The 16,080-nt window shown below is 39.5% G+C and overlaps 1 protein-coding gene across 5 annotated transcripts in view; it reads left to right on the top strand.

The window, feature by feature from the left end:
• DIP2B (disco interacting protein 2 homolog B) overlaps positions 1-16,080 on the top strand; it is a 306,098-nt gene that overhangs the window by 159,316 nt on the left and 130,702 nt on the right. For all 5 annotated transcript variants that reach the window (XM_066257838.1, XM_066257837.1, XM_066257836.1 and 2 more), the window contains exon 4: positions 10,342-10,467. In XM_066257838.1, the coding sequence (XP_066113935.1) occupies positions 10,342-10,467 (126 nt within the window). The remainder of the gene's footprint in view (positions 1-10,341; positions 10,468-16,080) is intronic.

The following is a 16,080-nucleotide window of genomic DNA, read 5'->3' as shown; positions in this document are numbered from 1 at the left end:
GGGCCACGGTTTATCACAGAAAATAGTTGGGTGCTTTGATTTGTTCTGTGGTCTGATGCTATGCATCCTTGTGGCAGAGAACAACATGCTCTGTACTTATTAATTATTCAGATGAGCCTTCTAAAGCTTGTTTAATGGAATTCCCCAGTTTTAGCAAGTTTGCTATCACATTTCATATCTTAAGCAAAAATATACTTTTGGGAAAGTATATTTAATTGTTAAGTGTGAACATTTGATTTGCTATTGTTCTCTTTTTTGTTTTGTTTTTGTTTTTTGTTTTTTGTTTTTTATAGAGACAGAGAGAGTCAGAGAGAGGGATAGTTAGGGACAGACAGACAGGAACAGAGAGAGATGAGAAGCATCAATCATTAGTTTTTTGTTGCAACACCTTAGTTGTTCATTGATTGCTTTCTCATATGTGCCTTGACTATGGGCCTTCAGCAGACCAAGTAACCCCTTGCTGAAGCCAGTGATCTTGAGTCCAAGCTGGTGAGCTTTACTCAAACCAGATGAGCCCACGCTCAAGCTGGCGACCTCTGGGTCTTGAACCTCAGTCTTCTGCATCCCAGTCCGACGCTCTATCCACTGCGCCACCACCTGGTCAGGCGATTTGCTATTGTTCTCTTGTTAACAAAGTGCCTTCTCTGAGTATAAGCAGTTAATCATTTGTTTTCCAAGATAGCTAAGAACCATATTTCATCTGATATAAAAAGATGTTTTTCATATTTTAACATATCTAAAATGATATATTTTATATAAAATGGCATCATAGATTCAATTAAATATGGCAGTATTGATTCACTAAGTAAAACTTCAGGGACACTAAAATAGTAAATAAATATAAATGCAGGAGAAAATATTTCATTTCAGAGCCAAAAATAAGTTGGTACTGTGGTCTTAAAAGTGAAAGACAACAATTTGGCAATAATTTTTAAAATTTAAATATTCGTTGACTCTGACCCAGAAATTCCACTTCTTAGGAATTTATTTTAAACACCTACATATATACACAAGATATGTATGTGTAAAGAAAGTTGTTTGTTGTAGTACTAATGTTCATAATAATACAATGGTTAAATAAGTTATAGTACATCTGCACAATGGAATTCTATGGTAGCTGATTAAACAATTCTGTGAAGGCTCATAGCAAAAAAATGAAGGCTATCTATTTGTGCAGATATGGAGAGATGTACAAAATATTTTTTGTAACAAATGAGCTATGTAAAGCATCCAATGTTGTGAATATTAATAATAATTCCATATTTTAGCATGTATACAGACACGTGGAAAAAGATGTACCAAATTATTGAGGTGGGATTGTTTCTGGGAAGTAGTGGGTCTGGTGAATATTTATACTCAAGCATTATATATGTTTAGATCTTTTTCAATATGTATACTTTTTCCATTTTTTTAAAGTAAAATACAAGATACATGTAGTGTGAAATTTACGTATATTTTAAACAAAAATGACAAAAGATAATTTAAAGTGATAGCCATGGATAGATAATTTATAGCCTTAAATCAATATTGTTCTTATTGATTCTTACTCTTAAGTGTGGATTCTCCTGACAACACTGAGAGCTAAATGCAGTAGTAACTCCCTCTGCCACTCTGAGAACTTTGCTGGCTCTGTCCAAATCTGTTCTCTGACCTGGAGACATTTGCTAAGGTGGCTGCACTGGTCCACCAAGACCATTTGATTTCTATATTAATGTACTTTCCCATACCAAGGACAATAAATTGAGTTCAGTTCAGCAAGCATTTATGGTAGACTTCCTATGGGTGGAGCACAGTCTAGATGCTCAAGTTTAGATAAAAACCAGGAGTCCTTTATGCGGGTCATAGAGATAGCATAGAAGAAGGGGCAACTAGGGAAGGGGGCTGGGCACTGGGTACTGTCAAGGGCAGGCTTTCTGAAAGTGGTAAAGTCTGAGCCATTTTGAAGGATGAATAGCCATTTGCTATATAGATATTATAGGTTAAAAAAACACAATTTGTCAAAACAGGGGAATGTGAAATACAGAGTTTAAATTTCACTTCCGGCCCTGGCTGGTTGGCTCAGCGGTAGAGCGTCGGCCTGGCGTACGGGGCACCCGGGTTTGATTCCCGGCCAGGGCACATAGGAGAAGCGCCCATTTGCTTCTCCACCCCCACCCCCTTCTTCTTCTCTGTCTCTCTCTTCCCCTCCTGCAGCCGAGGCTCCATTGGAACAAAGATGGCCCGGGCGCTGGGGATGGCTCCTTGGCCTCTGCCCCAGGTGCTAGAGTGGCTCTGGTCTCGGCAGAGCGATGCCCCGGAGGGGCAGAGCATCGCCCTCTGGTGGGCAGAGCTCCACCCCTGGTGGGCGTGCCGGGTGGATCCTGGTCGGGTGCATGTGGGAGTCTGTCTGACTGTCTCTCCCCGTTTCCAGCTTCAGAAAAATACAAAAAAAAAAAAAAAAATTCACTTCCCCTCCCCACCAGCACACAGAGTAGTGCCAAAATTAATGTGATATCCTAATGTTACAGAACTTAATTTAAAATATTAAGGTGGTTGATACCTCAGAAATTGGTAAAAATGGTGTGACTTTGTTGGCTTGCAGGTAACTCCTTGAATTGTACTTTTCTACTTAATGACCTAACTAGGCGCATATCTGCCTCTCAGTCTGTCCAAATATATCTGTCTCTCTGTTTCTCTATCTAAAGTAATGTCCTAGGAGGTAAGAGTGCATGGTATCAGTTCTGCCCCTGGCCCTTAAAGCCCAGCTATGCTACTTATGTACCATCTTTTAACCACTTCATAAAACCAAACCAAGAACAGGAGTAGCTACTATAAAACTCTAAAATAGCCTGACCAAGCGGTGGCGTAGTGGATAGAGCGTTGGACTGGGATGTGAAGGACCCAGGTTCGAGACCCCGAGGTCGCCAGCTTGAGCACGGGCTCATCAGGTTTGAGCAAAAGCTCACCAGCTTGGACCCCAAGGTTGCTGGCTCGAGCAAGGGGTTACTCGGTCTGCTGAAGGCCCACGGTCAGGGCACATATGAGAAAGCAATCAATGAACAACTAAGGTGTCGCAACGAAAAACTGATGGTTGATGCTTCTTATCTCTCTCCATTTCTGTCTGTCTGTCCCTATCTATCCCTCTCTCTGACTCTCTCTCTGTCCCTTTAAAAAACAAACAAAAAACAAGAAAAACTGTAAAATAATATTTTCCACTTATCTTTTTGAGAAAGATGTAACAAAAAGGTCCACTATTGTCTATAGATGTGGGGAAATGGACACTCTTCCACAGTGTTGATAGAAGGGTTATTTCTTTTTATTATGAATGAGATTGGACTTTTGGGGGTATGTTATCCATTTGTGCTTCTAGAAACTACCTGTTCATTCCCTAAGTCTTTTGTTTTTTTAATTGGGGTTGTTTAGTTTTTCTAATTTATTTGCAGGAGCCTTTTTTTAAACCCTAAGGATACTAACATTCAGTCTCCTTACTAGTTACAGGTCTGTTCAGATTTTCTATTTCTTCATGATTCAATTTGATAGGTTGTAAGTTTCTAGGAATTTATTAATTTCTTTTAGGTAGTCCAATTCTTTAGGTTATTCATAGTAATTGCATAGTCTTTTTGTATTTCTGCGGCATCAGTTGTAATGTTTTCTCTTTTGTTTCTGATTTTAGTTATTTGAGTCTTTTCTCTTTTTTTCTTGTAAATCTAGCTAAAGGTTTGTCAGTTTTGTTGATCTTTTCAAAAAACCATTTATTTTCACCTATTTTTAAATTCTCTATATTGTTTATTTCTGCTCTAATCCTGTTATTTACTCCTTTTGTTTACTTTAGTTTTTTTCTTTTTTTAAATTTTTAAAAAATTTTTCTTTTAAAAGTTGGAAACGGGGAGGCAGACAGACAGACTCCCGCATGCGCCCAACTGGGATCTACCCAGCATGCCCACCAGGGGGCGATGCTCCGCCTATCCGGGGCTCCGTTCTGCTGCAACCAGAGCCACTCCAGCGCCCGAGGCAGAGGCCACAGAGCCATCCTCAGCGCCCAGGCCAACCCCGCTCCAGTGGAGCCCCGGCTGTGGGAGGGGAAGAGAGAGACAGGAAGGAGAGGGGGAGGGGTGGAGAAACAGATGGATGCCTCTCCTGTGTGCCCTGGCCGGGAATTGAACCTGGGGCTCCTGCACGCCAGGCTGACGCTCTACCACTGAGCCAACCGGCCAGGGCCTCGTTTTTTCTTTTTTGAGTTCCTTCAAGTATAAAGTTAGATGGTTGACTTGAGATCTCCCCCCCAAAAAAAACCCCAAACTTTTCCATGGCAATAAACCACCAAAAACCATGTCAAAAGACAAATCACAAACTGAGAGAAAATATTTCTAACATATATCACAGATAAAGAGCTACTATGCCTTACATATTAAGAACTCTTAAAAATTAAGAGAAAATAAACTTAGAAACCCAATGGAAAAATGGTCAAGTGACTTAATCATTTACTTTTACTTACAAACAGACAAACAGGCAAACACTAAATGGTCCTTAAATACTCTGTAAAGATGTTTAGTTTCATTAATGATAGAAGGGCGAATTGAAAGCATACTGAGATACCATTTTTCAAGTGCCAAGCTGGCAACAATTGGAAAGTTAGACAATACACTATGAAGATGAGGCTATGGGGAAACAGGCACTCCTATACATTACTGATAGTAAGGCAATATGATCAAAATTCTTTTGGAGGGGAATTTGGCAAGATGCAACAAAATTAAAAATGTATTCACTTTTGGATTTAGAAGTCTCACTCTAGGAATTTACCCTGAAGATATACTCTCATCATTATAAAAATGTATTAGCACAAGGCTCTCTGTTGCATCATAAATTTGTAATTGTAAAATATTGATAGTATTTGAATAAACTGTTGTGTACAATGAATGGAGTGCTCTGCAGCTGTAAAAAAGAATAAAGATCTCTAGTAGCTGATACAGAATTATTTCCAGGATATTAACTGAATAAAAGCACAGTGAAATAAAAAAAAAGTGTATATAATATGCTGCCTTCTGTGTATAAAAGATGGGGAAATGAGAAAATAGACACTTATTTGCTTATTTTTGCAAAAAGAAATATAGGAAGGATAAACCAATAACTAAGGCAATTGGTTACCTACAGAGAATGAGTGGAATTAGGGTACAGCTGATTATTGGGGGCAGTGATGCATCTTTAGGTTTACCTTTTGGAAATGTCTTAATTAAAGAAAACTGTTTCTTTTTCAAAAAAGTATTTATTGATTTTGGAGAGAGAAGAAGGGAGAGAGAGGGATAGAAACATTGATCTGTTCCTGTATGTGCCCTGACTGAGGATCAGGACAATGCTCCAATTAATCAAGCTGTCTGGCCAGGGCAAGAAAAACTGTTTCTGTAATCACCCAACTCCTGACACTACATGTGTGAGTTTCTACATCAAGCGGTTCTCCAGTTGTCTGCAGACACCAAGTAGGTGTCCTGCAATTTCATACAGTTCTGACACTAACTACCTGGAGTTATTGCAGGCTCCACATGTTAAGGGCTCATTCCCACATGGCTACTCCTACCCTCAAATACCAATCACAAGTACTGGGTTCTCGTATTATGCACACTTCCCCAGGTTTGATTGGTTACCTATAGAGGATGGGTGGAATTAAGGTAAAAGTGATTGTTGGTATGTTGTCACAGAACCCAGGGAAATACTATTACCAGTTTATTATAAAGGTGAGGTCCAGAAGGGTCCCAAGCCCAGGAGTTTCTGTCCCCATTAAGTTTGGGATGTACCACCTTTCTGACATGTGGATGCATTTACTAACCCAGAAGCTCTCTAGACCACCTTGTTTAGGGTTTTTATGGCTATTCTACTACATAGGCATGCTTGATTAAATCTTTGGTCATTGGTGCTTAGCTCAATCCCAGCCCCTTTCCTTCCCAGCAGGCTGGAGAGTATGGTTGAAGTTCCAAGCTTTTGGTCATGGCTTCATCTTTCTGGTGTATAGTCCCCATCCTGAAGACACTCGTATCACTCAAAATTACAAGGGTTTTGGGAGCTCACTGTCAGGAGCCAGGGAAGAGATCAGATGTCCCTCCCTCCATCCCTTCCTTCCTTCCTTTCTTTTTAGGGAGAGAGAGAGACAGACCAACAGGAAGGGAGAAAGATGAGAAGCATCAACTCACAGTTGTGGCACCTTAGTGGTTCTCTGATTGCTTTCTTATATGTGCCTTGACTAGGGAACTCCAGCTGAGGCAGTGACCCCTTGCTCAAGTCAGTGACTTTGGGCTCAAGTCAGAGACCTTGGGCTTCAAGCCAGTGACCTTTGGGCTCAAGCCAGCAACCATGGGGTCATGTCTATGATCCCATGCTCAAGCTGGCAACCCCACACTCAAGCTGGTGATCCCGCACTCAAGCTGGCAACCTTGGGGTTTCAAACCTGGGTCCTCAGTGTCCAAGACCGATGCTCTATCTACTGCACCACTGCCTGGTCCAGCAGATGTATATTTCTTATATTGTCACACCATATTTAATATACAACTTTGGGGGGTACCTGTGGAATATAAATAAAAACAAATGATCCTAACTGTATTATTCAGTAGAATAATATAACCACACCAACAAGGAAGAGAGTGAGAACTAACCCAAATAGCTTTTCAACAAAGTCCTTTAACTCAGACTAGAGACAAAAAGAACTGGAAACAAATATTGAACTCCAGTTAAAAGACTTATTTTTCATAGTGATATGGGGTAAGAATTTCATAGCTACTTTTTATGTATTGTAGGATGAAGTGAACAGGTAAAATATTATATATAGAGGATATTGTGAACCAGGTTTCTTACTGTCAGAGAAGGGTGTTACAAATAGGAAGGGGGAAGATCAGAATGAATTTTATAGTGTTAAATTGGTATTGGAGGTATTAATATGAACTCATAGTTTTTAAGATATTTATAGATGGAAACTGATATATATGTGAATATTTGTGTTTATATTTATATATTTCTCTATTCATGAGAAGAGATTAGAAGAAAGATACCCCAATAGCACAGAGTACTTCTAATGCTAAGATCTTGATTTCTAAGTACTGTTCTCCACTAAGAGGAGCCAAGGCTCCTTGGAGAAATGTATAATTTTAGTGCTGGAACAGGGAATGTACCATATGAGCCCAGAGCAAATTGTACCAGAAAATAAAGAACTGCTCAAAATGATAGGGATATGTCAAAAAGACATAAGAGCTGCTTTGAAAGGTCTCCTGTTGGCCAAATACAAGATAATATTAGCACAGCATCAAAATAAATAGTGATAGTAATAGAATAGTTGCGGAGAATCAATAGGTCTATATTGATGTACAGTCATGTGCCATTAACAGCAGGGATATGTTCCGAGAATGTATTGTAAGGCAATTTTGTCACTGCACTTACACAAACCTAAATGATACAGACTACTCTACACCTAGGCTATATGGTACAACCTATTGCTCCTAAGCTACAAGCCTGGACAGCATGTTAAACAACATTAAATTAAGTCAAGCACAAGAGAAATAAGTGTGATCGAGAGACACAGTAAACACAAGCTGTATAAGGCTGCTGCTGGCATAACATGGCATACTGTTAAGTAGAAATAATACACTCTAAAATAATGATTGCCTGACCAGGCAGTGGCGCAGTGGATAAAGCGTTGAACTGGGATGCGGAAGACCCAGGTTCAAGACCCCAAGGTCGCCAGCTTGAGCACGGGCTCATCTGGTTTGAGTAAAGCTTACCAGCTTGTACCCAAGGTCGCTCTTGAGCAAGGCATTACTCGGTCTGCTGAAGGCCCACGGTCAAGGCACATATGAGAAAGCAATCGATGAACAACTAAGGTGTCACAACAAAAAACTGATGGTTGATACTTCTCATCTCTCTCCGTTCCCATCTGTCTGTCCCTATCTATCCCTCTCTCTGACTCTTTCTCTGTTTCTGTAAAAAAATAAAAAAACAATGTTAAAAGATAGACATAAACAGTAACATGTTTATTAGTATTAGCAAATATAATTGTATGTGCTGTACTTTTATGAGATTGGTAGGGCAGTAGACTTGTTTACACCAGCATCACCACAAATGTGTGAGTAATGTGCTGCGCTGTGACACTGGGCAATAGGAATTTTTCACTTCCATTATAATATTAAGGGAGCACTGTTGTATATTAGGGTGCCAACTAATAAATACAGAGAGAATGATGGAGTTATAAAACCACCATTTATAACCATTACAGAAAGAATTGATTCAGCCAAGAATCATGAATGGCCTGACCGGGCAGTAGCGCAGTGGATAGAGCGTTGAACTGGGATGTGGAGGACCCAGGTTCGAGACCCCGAGGTTGCCAGCTTGAGCATGGGCTCATCTGGTTTGAGCAAGGCTCACCAGCTTGGACCCAAGGTCACTGGCTCGAGCAAGGGGTCACTTGGTCTGCCTAAGGCCCGTGGTCAAGGCATATATGAGAAAGCAATCAATGAGCAACTAAGGTGTCGCAATGAAAAAGTGATGATTGATGCTTCTCTTCTCTGTTCCTGTCTGTCTGTCCCTATCTATCCCTCTCTCTGACTTTCTCTCTGTCTCTGTAAAGAAAAAAAAAGAATCATCAATGAATGTTTAAAGTGTAGTGGGTGAGAATTTAATGAAGTATATAACATTTACATAATCTCGAAAGTATTCACCCATAAATTAACTAATTACTCAAAGGGAAGGAATAGTAACTTTACAGTGGATTAATTTAGCAGACACCAGCTTAACCAAGTAGTCAAAGTTACTATTACCAATAATAAGGCAGATGCATACTGACATCATGTTTCAAGAAGACACATTACTTCTGTGATATTCCTGCCACAATGCACAACCTGAATATGATTATGGAAAAATATTAACAAAACCAAAATTGAGGGACATTCTATAATATTACAAGTCTGTACAAAAATACCACGGTAATGAGAAATGAAGGTTGAGAACTGTTCCTGGTTATAGAACGATAAAGAGGCAATTATTAATAAATGTAATGTGTGATTCTGTATTGGGTCTTGAATCAGGGGAAAAGGCAGAAAAACTGTAAAGGATATTATTGAAACAATTGGCTAAATTGTAATATGGGTTGTGGATTAGATAATAGTTCATAAATTTTGATAAATGTACTGTGGTTATGTAAGAGAAAATACCTGTACATCTCAGCTATTGTTGGAAGTAATCTTAAGGAAAAAGGATTAGACATGTGTGATAAAGTGAAAATAGTGAATTATTCTTGCTATGAATAGTTGCTATGAATAGTAGCAGAATTTGGAAACAAAGTTACTTAAACAAATTGTGTCACATCATACAGTGAATGGAATACTATGCAGCCCTTAAAATTATATTGTAGGTCTACATTTACGCAGAAAGATGTTTTTAGTTAAATCAGTGAGGGTTTTTGTTGCTGTTGTTGTTGAATGAAACAGGCCAATTCAGGCTACCTTAAATATCTGGTGTAAATCTTAGGAAAATTAAGAAATCCCTAGAAAGGGAGAGACAGTGTGGGGATCTCAACCTTGAAGTTCAAGGATCTTTTTTCTTTCTAGGGCAGTGTCTTTAAAGTGACTTAACCCTAGGACCTGCAGTTTTTTTCTTTTATATCTATCTATCTATCTATCTATCTATCTATTGATAGATTTTTAGAGAGAGAGGAAAGGAGAGAGAGAGAAACAAAAACATCGATCTGTTCCTGTATGTGCCCTGACTTGGAATTGAACCAACAACCTCTGTGTTTTGGGACAATGTTGTAACCAACCGAGCTATCCAGCCAGGGCAAAAGACCTGCAGTTTCTCGATTCAGAATATAACCCCCCACTCCCAAGGATCTGATTGATCTAGCTCTTATAAGGGGTGCATTTATGCAGCACAGACAGGCCTGGTAGCATAGGATGGTGTGCATGTGGATTGGACCCATTCCTTGAGCAGAAGAAATTTTGGGGAACTAGGAGGTCACTTCAGTTGTTATCTACCTCAGTAGGATTATATAAGAGTTAAAAAAATCAAAGCAGAATACAAAATACTATGTAAGTATGGTCTGATTTTGTAGAAATGTAGACTGTGTTTCAGGGTAGGAGTGGAGCATCAAGAGTTCTGTCTGGTTATGTTAATTTTGAGATTCCCATTAGACATTCAAGTGGAGAGCTGAATTCTTTTGTGGCCAGAGTGTCAAACAATTAACATCAGCTCTTATATTTTAACACAAATGGAAAATAAAAATCACCTAAACATCCCTTTTTCAACAATTGAGGTAGTAATAATAGGTCAGCCCACAAAAGAATAGTTCTTTAAGAGCCAGGAGCTGATAAATGCAAATGTTTACTCTTTCAGATATTCACACAGAAGCAGTTCAAGCTGCACTGGCAAAGCATAAAGAACAGAAAATGGCTTTGCCCATGCCAACCAAAAGGCGGTCCACATTTGTCCAGTCTCCTGCGGATGCCTGCACGCCTCCCGGTAAGTTTGTCAGAATCTTTCTCCCTGACAGTTGCTACTTTGATGTTCCTGAAATAAGTTCTAGTTTTTCTGAGAGAGGAGCCAAAACTCTCTCCTCATCAGACGAATATAAGAGGACACACTGGAGAGAGCTTGCTTTGGTTGTTGCATTGTAAACTACTCACAAAAAGAAGCCTTTTAAGAGGCATTGAGAATAAAGCTATTTGAATTTTTTTTCTCCTTTGGAATTTCTGGAATACTGTTGCCGTACCTCCAAAATCACGTAGTCACAAATAAATGCAGGCTAAAGTTTAGTGTCTTAAACCATCCTCTGTGGTTAAATAGCTGTTTTCATTGACATTGGAAATATGACCGGATAGTCATATATTTCTATAACAAACTTATACTTTAAGTCAGATGCTTTGCAACAGTCATGGGAGTAACTAGACTTGGGACAAATTTTTGTATGTCATTAAAGATAATAGGAAGGAGTCATGCAGAGTGTGTGTGTATGTGTGAATATTTTGTATATATTTATACATTTTTAAGGCTCACTTTCTAAAAAAAACCAACTCGCTTTCTATAATTGGGTTCATGAGGTCAGCAGGAACCAAGTGCCTCCCTCCTATTCCTATTTCCCAGACAATTTTTACTCCCCCTGAAGTAAAGTTAAGTTATAACTTCGTATTAAGTAGCAACTAGAATATTTTAAGTTGCCTTGTCTACTTAGACTCGGAAACAAAGTTTTTAAAAACTTAAAAATATTTTTTTAAATGAAATCCCAGCCAAGTTTATATACAAGATAGGCCTCTGAGACTAAAGATAGTAAGTCTGTTTAGAGCCTCAATGTAGTGTCTGTCTCAAATGTCATGTTACTGGTAATGAAATCTTTGGATAAGATAACTTCTCCTTATTGTTTTTGTCTAAACTACCTACTGTGTCTTTTGTGGAGAGTACCAGGAATGTTACATTGTTGTGGTTGACATTGATTCACAGATGTTAAGTTGAGCAATTTACACTGATCCCATTTCCTGGTCCAGGTTCATAGTAGTAGTTTTCTCTCAGGTTTTGGCTAACTTCTTAGAGCATTTGAGTGTGCTGTGGGCTCATCAGCTGTGTGTGCTTTTTTTCTTTACATCTGTGGTGTCAATATGTTTAAAAGAGAAATCGCTCTGTGGATTCAAGTGTTTCTCAAAACTTAACACAGGGCACCTCTAGCAGACCATCACAATAAGACATTCTGACTCGGCAGTGGTGCACACTTTCAGCCCACTCATTCAAAGCCTTGGATGGTCTCTCTTCTGCTTTTGTACAGCAGTTGTGTCCTCGTGGACAAAGGGGGCTCTCAGTTAGTAGCTGTTCCTTGTTGGCAGATTGTGTTGCAGCGCAGCTGAGGGTTCAATCATAGTAAATGGCAAAGGGTAAAGAGCAATGGACTCGTACTTCTTAGAAACAATTCTCTTTAGGAGCTGTATTAAAAAAATGCAGTTTCAGAGTTAAACACTCAAATCTCATAGCTTTGGGTTAAATGTGAAAGTGTAGCAAAGGATTTGAGAATTCTCAGAAGGAATGGGACCCTTTTTTATCCCGTTTTACAAAAGTCTCTGCCTGAGGGAAATATACCAATCCTAGATACAAATCATGGCTATTCTTGTGGCTGAATGAGACCATAGTCCTTTAGAGTTCATGTATTTCTAAACCGGAATGTTCTATTCTGTCTGCAGCCATGATGTGGTATAATGTTCTGGATCACCTTACATGTTTTAATAATTGCATGATTTGTAAAGATTCCATCCTCTCTCCTAAGACTTAAAAGGTTTCCTATCCAGCCTGGCCTGTGGTGGTGCAGTGGATAAAGTGCTGACCTGGAACACTGAGGTCACCGGTTCAAAACCCTGGGCTTGCCTGGTCAAGGCACATATGGGAATTGATGCTTCCTCCTCCTCCTCCTCCTCCTCCTCCTCCTCCTCCTCCTCCTTCTTCTCTCTCTCTCTCTCTCTCTCTCTCTTTCTCTCTTGCCCCCCTTCTCTAAAATGAATAAATAAATCTAAAAAAATGTTTCCTATCCATTTATCTTCTCTTCTGAGGAGCTATGAATAGTATATGCAAAACCTTGATCTGCTCTCAGGGATGTTGTTACTGGAACTCCAGTGTTTCTCCTTGAGTCTGCCTGCCTGTGTGCACTGGCCCAAAGAAATGCACAAGCAGGAGTTTGCAGTATAGAAAGAAAAATAGTTTAATACTGAATTGGCCAATGCAGAGATGAGGAGCTAAAGTCCCAACTCCCTGATGGTGTGTAGGTTACACACTATATAGGACAAAATTACAAGGCACCATAGATTAGGGGTCCAAGGTCATGTTGGGGAGCTGATTGGTCAGAGATGAAGTAAGGGTAATGAATCAGTTTGTCAGGTCCTGAGGACAGCTCTGAGATTTAGGTCTCAGGGGAAAGGAACTAGGGGGTTGTTCTACCTCAGGGCTCAGGAACTGAAACATAACTTAGGTCCAGATGCTATCTTCAGTCTGCCAGAAGTCCAGACCTGTCACTATTGGTCAAGTCGGGGCTACTGTCTCCTGATACCTAAGAAAAGGGAGATTGCTGATTATGGGGGGAAAGCTAGGTCTGTGAGGGGTGGAAGGGAAGAGTGATAGAGAGAAAGACAGTGAGAGATGATTTTTAGAGCTAGGATTTAAAACTAAATTTAATCAAAGTCATAAAGACCCTCGGTTTCAACATCGGTGTTGTCAAATAGGAGTTTCCTTCCATCATGAAGGAACCTAGAGAACCCCCTCTGCAGTGATTTCTCACATGGTCCCCACGTGGAGCTAGATCTTGATGCTCTCAGTTAACAATTATCCACATGTCTAGCACAAATACTGTGGGAGAATGTGGGAAGAACTGTCATAAAGCATCTGTTAGCACCGTTCAACTTAGGAGATAGAATTTGCTCTTCCTAAGTTAGGATTCAGAATCCATTCTCTCCAAGCTTCTGAGAGCCACCATTAGAGACTCAGCTGTCTCCTATTTCTATTGTAGTTTAAACATATTTTACTATCTCCCAGAACCTCCTACAGACTAACCCAGGATGGCAGGTAGGTTTTGTCTTGCATCTTTACTCTGCTATCCCTTGAAACAATGGCATTTAGAAGAATACTGAGGCTTCCCTTAAGGAATGGGGAGGAAGAAGAGAATGGACACTAATTATTGCTAGTTAAAGGTTTTTTTTTTTTTTTAAAAAAAAAACAGCTTCTGGGCAGCTATAAAAAATGAACTTGCTATGACTTTGTTTCTAGAACAGTTTTGCCACTTCAGCAAGGAAAAATTAAATTCAAATTTCAACTATTGTAGTCACGTTTTTCCTTGTGCACTGCGAGGTCATACAACATATCTCTTGGGTCAAGAGTGAATGAATGGCCAAGGCCATTTGCACGTGCTGTCCAGTGTGAACCTAATTTGTGGGATACCTGCTTGAATGTACTGTCCAGCCAGCTTGTTTGGAGGACACTCAGCAACATAATATTACTGATTTGATGGCAATTTTAAGCTATTTTTGGAGGGATTCAATAAAAAGGACTTGAGTAAAATGTAATAAAAAATTGGCTTCTTTGTAGTATCATGTAGTCTGGAAAATATGGTAAATAGTTGGCATGGGAAATAATTTGTCTTTTGTTTATAAATCATTCTCAAATATTAAAGTGTGTATCAATGTACAATTTGTTTATTGATATGCACACTAATTTCTATCTTGTGAATTGAAAAATTTTAATTCTTCAAATTGGTGGCAATCTATGGTTCTTTTAGTGTCTGTGTCCTTTTTCAGAGCCTTTTAGACTTCTGAATTACTGCCATCCAGTTCCCTTTATGTGCTGAAATCATTTGCTAATGTCATGAGACAATTACCTCAGCTCTTTCTTTGTGGGGGTTCTTTGTGTAACACTATTACTCATTAATCAGATAAATACAATGTAAAAAATAGCAGCATATTTTTTTCCTCTCTAAGCTTTTCTGCACCTGTGTGGACTTACCCTACACTGCACTGAGGGTACCAGGATGATCAAAGAGATCACATAATGACCCAGAAGCACAGTAAGCAATTTCAACTGGCTTGGGTAAAAAGAAGCTTAAATTTAGAGGTCTGTCTCACACAGAGCCCTGCTTGAAAGTGACTATAGTAGTAAGTGATAGTGCCAGACAAGGAATATTTTACCTTTCTGTGTTTCTCTGATACCTGTGGACAGACTGGGATATTGTTATACTTTTAACATATGATACTTTAATAATGCTTTATGAAATTACAGTATGTTACAATATATAATGGACTTTCACATACTGTTGGCTGCCCTGCCCCATTCTCTCTTCATAAGCACTCTGTGAAGCAGGAGGGGCAGGTTTCTTTAGAGATGAGGAAACAAACAGGTACATAGTTACTTACCCAAGATCAAATAGCAATTAAGCCTCAGACTTGAGTCTTCTTGATTTTGTTTTTCATTCCACTAATGTTTCATGTTTGGAAAATCTGTGTATTTATTTATTTATTTATTTATTTATTTGTATTTTTCCGAAGTTGGAAACGAGGAGGCAGTCAGGATCCGACCAGGATCCACCCAGTATGCCCACCAGTGGACAATGCTCTGCCGCAATCAGAGCCATTCTAACGCCTGAGGCAGAGGCCACAGAGCCATCCTCAGTGCCTGGGCAAACTTTGCTCCAATGGAGCCCTGGCTGCGGGAGGGGAAGAGAGAGACAGAGAGGAAGGAGAGGGGCAGGGGTGGAAAAGCAGATGGGCGCTTCTCCTGTGTGCCCTGGCTGGGAATTGAACCTGGGACTCCCGCACGCCAGGCCAATGCTCTACCACTGAGCCAACTGGCCAGGGCCTGTGTATTTTTTTAAAATTTTTTGAAAAATGCCTGACCTGTGGTGGCGCAGTGGATAAAGCATTAACCTGGAATGCTGAGGTCGCCAGTTCAAAACCCTGGGCTTGCCTGGTCAAGGCACATATGGGAGTTGATGCTTCCTGCTCCTCCTCCCCTTCTCTCTCTCTCTCTCTCTGTTCTCTAAAAAAATGAATAAATAACATTTTTTGAAAATTTATTTATTGATTTGGGACAGAGAAAAAAAGGAGAGAGAAACATTCATTTGTTGTTTCACTTACTTATGCATTCATTGGTTGATTCTTGTATGTGCCCTGACCAGGGATCAAACCTACAACCTTATCATATTGAGACAATGCTCTAACCAACTGAGCTATCCAGCCAGAGCTGGTAAATCTTTCTTTACTTAATAGATACTCATGTATGCATGGTACTGAGATGGGTATTATTCTAAACAAATTGAATAACTATTACCTTCTGAGAACTGTCTGGCCATGTGGATTCTGGAAGGTTACAACCTCAACTCAGAACTTGGGATTCCCACAGCTACAGATCCACTGAATGTGAGCAAACTGTCTAAAAATAGAAAACACCATGGAGAGAATTCATAGAAAAAGAACAACAACAACAAACAAAAGACTTAAGACACCTTAGAGAACTAAGATTGAAATTTAGATCAGAGTTTTAAAAGCCCATTTACTATACTGTTGACCCTCTTTTTCTTTCTTTCTTTTTTTTTTTTTAAGTTTTTGTTTATTTATT

This window comes from Saccopteryx bilineata, chromosome 2 (assembly GCF_036850765.1).
Source record: "Saccopteryx bilineata isolate mSacBil1 chromosome 2, mSacBil1_pri_phased_curated, whole genome shotgun sequence".
NCBI classification, from domain to species: Eukaryota; Metazoa; Chordata; class Mammalia; order Chiroptera; family Emballonuridae; genus Saccopteryx; species Saccopteryx bilineata.
The sequence above is the reverse complement of the archived record's forward strand: the minus strand, read 5'-3'. Positions and strand labels throughout refer to the sequence as shown.